Below are 6,699 nucleotides of genomic sequence, written 5' to 3' on the forward strand. Positions count from 1 at the left end.
CGGGTGGATCACCTGAGGTCAGGAGTTCGAGACCAGCCTGACCAACATGGTGAAACCCCATCTCTACTAAAAATACAAAAATCAGCCAAGCATGGTGGCGTGTGCCTATAGTCCCAGTTACTCGGGAGGCTGAGGCAGGAGAATCGCTTGAACCCGGGAGGCGACGGTTGCAGTGAGCCGAGATCACACCACTGCACTCCAGCCTGGGTGACGGAGTGAGAGTCCGTCTCAAAAAAAAAAAAAAAGAAACCTTGTTGAAGCACACCATGCACAGGGAAGGGCGTAAGTACAAGTGTCCTGCAGAGGAATTTTCAGAGACTGACCACTCATGTGCCTGGCACCCATGGGTTTCATCCATGCCCCATTCCTGACGCTAACCCTGCCTGCTTTCTAAAGCACCATGGCTTCATGTGGGGACTTTTAGCTGAGTGAAGCCGTATGGTATGCAAGCTTTTGCCTGGTCCCCTGAGTCAATGTTATGTCTGTGGGCTGCATCCATCTGGCGTGCAGTCCATGTTGTTCATTTTTATTGCCGTATGCTATTCCACTGTGCAAAGACACTGCAATTTACTTATCCATTCTAGTGTGGGTGGCATTTGGGTGGTTCCCATTTGAGGTTGTTGCAAATAGAATTGCTGTGGACCTCCTGGTGCACGCGTTTCAGAGCACACAGATTCCCATTCTGGTTGGTGGTCACCCTGGCAATGGAATTGCCTTGCCATGAGATATGCACATGTTCATCTCTCGTTGATCGTCTGAGAAACTCTGCAATCTGGTTGTACCAATTTTCATTCCCACCAGCTGGTGAGTGATAGTTCAGGTTGCTGCCAGTCCTTCAAACTGTCTTGCCATTTTCATATGAACTCTTGTGTGTGGTTTTTCATGTGCATTTCTCTGGTGACTAGTGAAGATAAGCCCTTTGTTATATGCTTATTGCCTCTTTTGTAAAGTGTCCGTGCAAGTTTTTTGCCAACTATGGGATTGTCTGCCTTTCATTCGGAATCACAGGAGCTCTTTGTCTATTGGGGACGTGAGCCCTTTGTTGGATATGTTCATATATTACGAATGTCTTCCCCCACTGTGTGTCATCTTTCCATTTTATAGTGGGGGACTGAGGCCCAGAGAGGAAGTGCAGGATCTCTCCGTCTTTTTTCTTTTTTTTTTGATACAGGGCCCAGGCTGGAGTGCAGTGGCACAATCTCGACTCACTGCAACCTCTGCCTCCCAGATTCAAGTGATTCTCCTGCCTCAGCTTCCCGAGTAACTGGGATGCACGACCACGCCCGGCTAATTTTTATATTTTTAGTAGAGATGGGGTTTCATCATCTTGGCTAGGCTGGTCTTGAACTCCTGACCTCAAGTGAACCGCCTGCCTCAGCCTCCCAAAAGTGCTGGGATTATAGGCGCGAGACACCATGCCCGGCCTCCTCTCCCTCTCTTGCCCTCCCTCTTTTTCTTTCTCTCTCTTTGGTCACCCCATGGTGCAGAAACATTCTTTGATGACTCCCATCACAAATGCCCAACAGGCGCCCTCCCTGCTCCCCACAACCTCCTCCCACCCCACCCGTCCCAGCAGGGCTCACCCCAGGGTGCCTACCTGTGCCCTTTCTTGCTTCCTGGGCTCTGTCCTCACCACAGCCATGCCGTCAGGCATTGGTGCAGCATCCCCCATCAGACACTGCGGGCGGCCCCTCCTGCTCTCTGCTGTCCTCCTTGGAATGGCCTCCTCAGCCTCCTGACACCAACAGCCCACCATGTACCACTGGGCCTGATTGCCTTGCTTTGCCCATTTCCTTTGACAGAGAGAAAGGGTCAGATATGGCAAGTCCTGTCTGTTGACCATTTCCCACTAGCCTCTGCCATCCCTTCTGCAGTTGTGTCCCGATGGGGCTCAGGCCAGAACCATCCTATCAGACAGAATCTGCACGAGGTCCCCTGGGTTCCCCGCCCACTGACGAGGCTGTGGGCTGGCACAGTCAGGCCTTGCCCCTCCTTCCTGTGTTGGCTCAGAGAAGCTGTAAGATCAGAGCAGCCCTTCTGGGGTCCTTCCAGGTCGCCCCAGTCCACACACCACATCTGTGATGTCTGTTCATGTGGAATGTCCCTCGGGGCCTCCTCGGTGCTGTCTGCACACAGAAGAGGCTTGGTCTTGCTGATTGCACACATGGCAGGAGGACGCTTGTTTCCTTGGGATTCCCTTTTTGGCCTATGGGATGGGGGTGCTCTGCCCAGGATGTCAGGGACTTCCCCGTTCGGGGACCCTGCCACACTCACAATCCCCCACGCTCACCTGGGAGCCCCTGGCACTTGCCCTACCCCCAGGCTGGGCACAGGCAGCACCTCTTTTCCCCTCAGCACATCCCACAGCCTGGCATTTTCTGAAAAGCTCCACCAAGAAATGGAGGGAACACTAGAGACCTTAATAAGTCAAGGACATCTGGATTCGGGACTAGATTTAATCCCAGCACCTTGGAGGCCAAGGCGGGAGGATCACTTGATACCAGGAGTTCAAGATCAGCTGGTAACATGGCAAGATCTCCATCACCATTTCAATTTTTTTAAAAAAAGTTAAAAAAGAACAAAATACTGGTAGGATGCAGTGCTGGGCTGAGAATTCAGGCCAAGGCGCAGCCAGCCCTCCAGGCTGGCACCCAGCCACCCCGGGGACCACAGGCGGTGCCTTCTCCTCAGGGCTAGGCCTGGATGTCCATCTCCTAGAATCCCCTGCTTATTCTCATGGGTCTGTGACTGCCAGCCTGGAGGCTCTGCCCGGGGTCTCCTTGGGAGCTTTGTGGAGTGGGGCTCCAGAGCCCCGTCTTCCAGATTTTGATCCAGGAGGTCTGTCCTGGGTCTGGGCTTCTAACATCGCCCAGGTGACTGATGAGCACCACTCACTCAGACAGTGGGGACACCTGCCGCACACCTTGCTCCTCACACTCCATCCTGGAGAAGTGTAAGGCCCCCTCCTGCCCTGAACAATGCATGTCCCTCCCTGCCTTGGTCCCCACCACCCATGTCTTCTCTGTTCTCAGGGAGACTCCGGGGGTCCCCTCGTCTGCCCGTTAAATGGCACCTGGTTCCTGATGGGGCTGTCTAGTTGGAGCCTCGACTGCCGCTCACCCATCGGCCCCAGCGTCTTCACCAGGCTCACCTACTTCACCAACTGGATTAGCCAGAAGAAGAGGGAGAGTCCTCCTCTGGATCCTGCCTTGGCTCCTCCTCAGGAAATGCCCCCAGCCCTGGACAGCATGACCTCTCAGGGTACCGTCTATAAACCCGGGCTCTGCACAGCCCTTCTGGCTGCTCACACCTTCCTCCTGCGGCTGATTCTGCTGGGGAGCCTGTGAAGGGCCGCGGCCCCCGGCCTCCTAACCACAAGCGTGCTCACCTCAGGCCGGCCTCCTCGCTGAGCTCTGCACGCTCCTGACGTGTTTCCATCTCTGGGCTCTCCTGTCCACCCAAGGCCACCCCTGCCCCAGGCCTGACAAAATAAAAACCACCCAAGAAGCTTCTTGCTCTGGTTTCTGGCCCACCAGAGCCATCTCCCATGCTCCACTGTGTCTCCAGCTCCTCAGGGAGGGAAGGTCTCCCTCCTCCCTGGGCAGGGATATGGGAGCCAAGTCACTCTCCTTGGGGAGTTGGGTCGCGCAGACTCAGGCCCCGTTCCTGTCCTCCAGGGCATGCAGTCTTCCAGAAAAATGGGGCCAGGGCCTCCCCACATGGAAGAAGCCGCCTGTCCTCCTGGAGCTAGGTGCTATGCGCCGGTCAGAGATGAAGTAGTATCTTCCAGGCACACAGGTCACAGCGGCTCTCCTCGACAGCTTGCAAGTAAACTGTGAAGGGGGCTGAGGTCTTGGGTCAGCAGTCCCAGAGTTCTGTCCCAGGGGTCAGCTCTCAGCTGACTGCCTCCTGTACTCACAGCCCTGCCCTCTCCCTGCCTCCGGAAACCCAGCCCCCACCCCTGTGGCTTGCTCCAGCTTATAGGGGTTGTGGCTTGGCTGACCGAGGACTTGCTGGTCCAGCACTGAGCCCATAACCCAGACTCTGAGTTGCCCCTGCAAATCTGTCTGAGTCAGGTTTGTATCCAGCGAGTCAGCAGGACTCTCGAAGGGCCTCACACCACAGCTCTCCTCCAACCCCAACCTGAACTCACAATCAAAGGGGGGTAGCCGGCCGGGCGCGGTGGCTCACGCCTGTAATCCCAGCACTTTGGGAGGCCGAGGCAGGTGGATCATGAGGTCAGGAGATTGAGACCATCTTCCGAGCCGGCCGGGCGCGGTGGCTCACGCCTGTAATCCCAGCACTTTGGGAGGCCGAGGCAGGTGGATCATGAGGTCAGGAGATTGAGACCATCTTTGCTAAAATGGTGAAACCTCATCTCTACTAAAAATGCAAAAAATTAGCCAGGCGTGGTGGCGGGTGCCTGCAGTCCCAGCTGCTCAGGAGGCTGAGGCAGGAGAATCGCTTGAACCTGTGAGGCAGAGGTTGCAGTGAGCCAAGATCATGCCACTGCACTCCCGCCTGGGCGACAGAGCAAGACTCCATCTTAAAAAAAAAGAATCAGTGAGGGTTCTGTGAATGCGAGGCAGAGAGGCCTTGGTGGTGATCACAAGGGTGCATTGCCTTACAATAATTTATTAAGAACTACCTTTGTTTTGGATTCTTTTCTACATATTTGCTTCATTTTATGTAAAAATAGTTTTAAACAACTCGTAATTATTGTTATATATAAAAACTTACAACATAAAATGCAAAAAATATCACCAAAGCAAATTCGAAATCTATTACCATTAGTAAACTAAATAACTAAATATCACCAAAGCTAATTCTAAATCTATCGCATTCGAAAACCAAATCACTAAATTAGCTGATCTGAGAGACAGCTGTTCAGGGAGGAGCTGCGTGGCAGTTGCTGTCCTTCAGCCAAGTGTCTGATTAAGCTTCAGCTCCTCTGAGGCTCAGCCTTTGGCCTTCTGGTCATGGTCAGGTCACAGTCACAGCCTTCGCAGGGTGAATCCCAGAATCTGCAACACAAATGCAGGTGCTAGAGTCACTGGGGAGGCACAGATGTGGCTGGAGGAACCTCAGGCTGTGTGTGACACGTCAGCCTCGGGCCCTGACATCCAGGCATCAAGGCCACAGGGCGCTGAGGCCTTTTTTGCGCGTCAGTGCTGAGGGTGCGGGCCGTTGCACACAGAGGCAGTTTAACCTGGGCGTTCAGCTGGGCAGCTTGTTTGTAGCTGACTGGTCCCCTGGACAGTGAAACGGATGCCGAAGGAAGAGAAGGCCCCAAGACTCTGGGATGAAAATCAGAGTCCCACACACCTGGGCTGGGTGAGGAGCCGATTAGTCTCAGGTCTCGTGGAACAGGCTGGAAGAGGCAACCTTTCCATCCACTCCTCCACTCAATACAACCATGTCATGAGATCTTCATGTTAAAAATGAATAGCTCGCCGGGCGCGGTGGCTCAAGCCTGTAATCCCAGCACTTTGGGAGGCCGAGACGGGCGGATCACGAGGTCAGGAGATAGAGACCATCCTGGCTAACCCGGTGAAACCCCGTCTCTACTAAAAAATACAAAAAACTAGCCGGGCGAGGTGGCGGCGCCTGTAGTCCCAGCTACTCGGGAGGCTGAGGCAGGAGAATGGCGGGATCCCGGGAGGCGGAGCTTGCAGTGAGCTGAGATCCGGCCACTGCACTCCAGCCTGGGTGACAGAGCGAGACTCCGTCTCAAAAAAAAAAAAAAAAAAAAATGAATAGCTCGTGGCCAGGAGCAGTGGCTCATGCCTACAATCCCAACACTTGGGAAGGATGAGGCAGGAGGCTTGCTTGAGGCCTGGAGTTTGAGACAAGCCTGAGCAACACAGTGAGATCTCATTGCTACAAAATATACATCTAAAAAAAGTGGCCAGGCTTGGCGGCTCATGCCTGTAATCCTAGCACTTTGGGAAGCTGAGGCGGGTGGGTCATTTGAGCCCAGGAGTTGGAGACCGGCTTGGCCAACATGTTGAAATCCTATCTTTATTATAATAAAAATACAAAAATTAGCCAGCCATGGTGGTGTGCGCCTGTAATCTCAGCTTCTCCGGAGCCTGAGGCAGGAGAATCCCTTGAGCCCAGGAGTCTGAGGCTGCAGTGAGGTGTGATCACGCCACTGCACTCCAGCCTGGGTGACAGAGCAAGACCCCGTCTCCTAAACAAGAAAAGAGTTTCCTGGAGCTCTTTCTTTGTCCCCTAATGATAATTTTTCTTTCTATAAACACAACCACCAAAATTTCAATTTTAAAAACATATGCTCTGGTAAGAAAAACATAGTTCTATGATTAACAGTATGTTCCAACATGAAAATGTTACAGAAGATACTGTTTTTAAATGTGAAAAATCGACCTATATTGATTTTTATTTATTTACAAAATTGGGAAACAGGTAAAAGGAACATAAGTAATGTCTTAGTCTGTTTGGGCTGCTATAATAAAATGCCATAGGCTGGATGGCTTGTAAGAACAGAAATGGCCGGGCGTGGTGGCTCACGCCTGTAATCCCAGCACTTCGGGAGGCCGAGCCAGCTGGATCACAAGGTCAGGAGTTCAAGACTAACGTGGCCAACATAGTGAAACCCTGTCTCTACCAAAAATATACAAATTATCCAGGCGTGGTGGCGGCGCCTGTAGTCCCAGCTACTTGGGAGGCTGAGGCAGG

At 53.0% G+C, this 6,699-nt stretch overlaps 1 protein-coding gene across 2 annotated transcripts in view; it reads left to right on the forward strand.

The window, feature by feature from the left end:
• Positions 1-3,347, forward strand: part of LOC105511541 (serine protease 40-like) — a 9,708-nt gene extending 6,361 nt beyond the window's left edge. For both annotated transcript variants that reach the window (XM_011941708.1, XM_011941709.1), the window contains one exon: positions 3,033-3,347. In XM_011941708.1, the coding sequence (XP_011797098.1) occupies positions 3,033-3,347 (315 nt within the window). The remainder of the gene's footprint in view (positions 1-3,032) is intronic.
• Positions 3,348-6,699: the final 3,352 nt, after the last annotated feature.

Source organism: Colobus angolensis, unplaced genomic scaffold (genome assembly GCF_000951035.1).
Source record: "Colobus angolensis palliatus isolate OR3802 unplaced genomic scaffold, Cang.pa_1.0 Scaffold20, whole genome shotgun sequence".
Lineage (NCBI taxonomy): Eukaryota > Metazoa > Chordata > Mammalia > Primates > Cercopithecidae > Colobus > Colobus angolensis.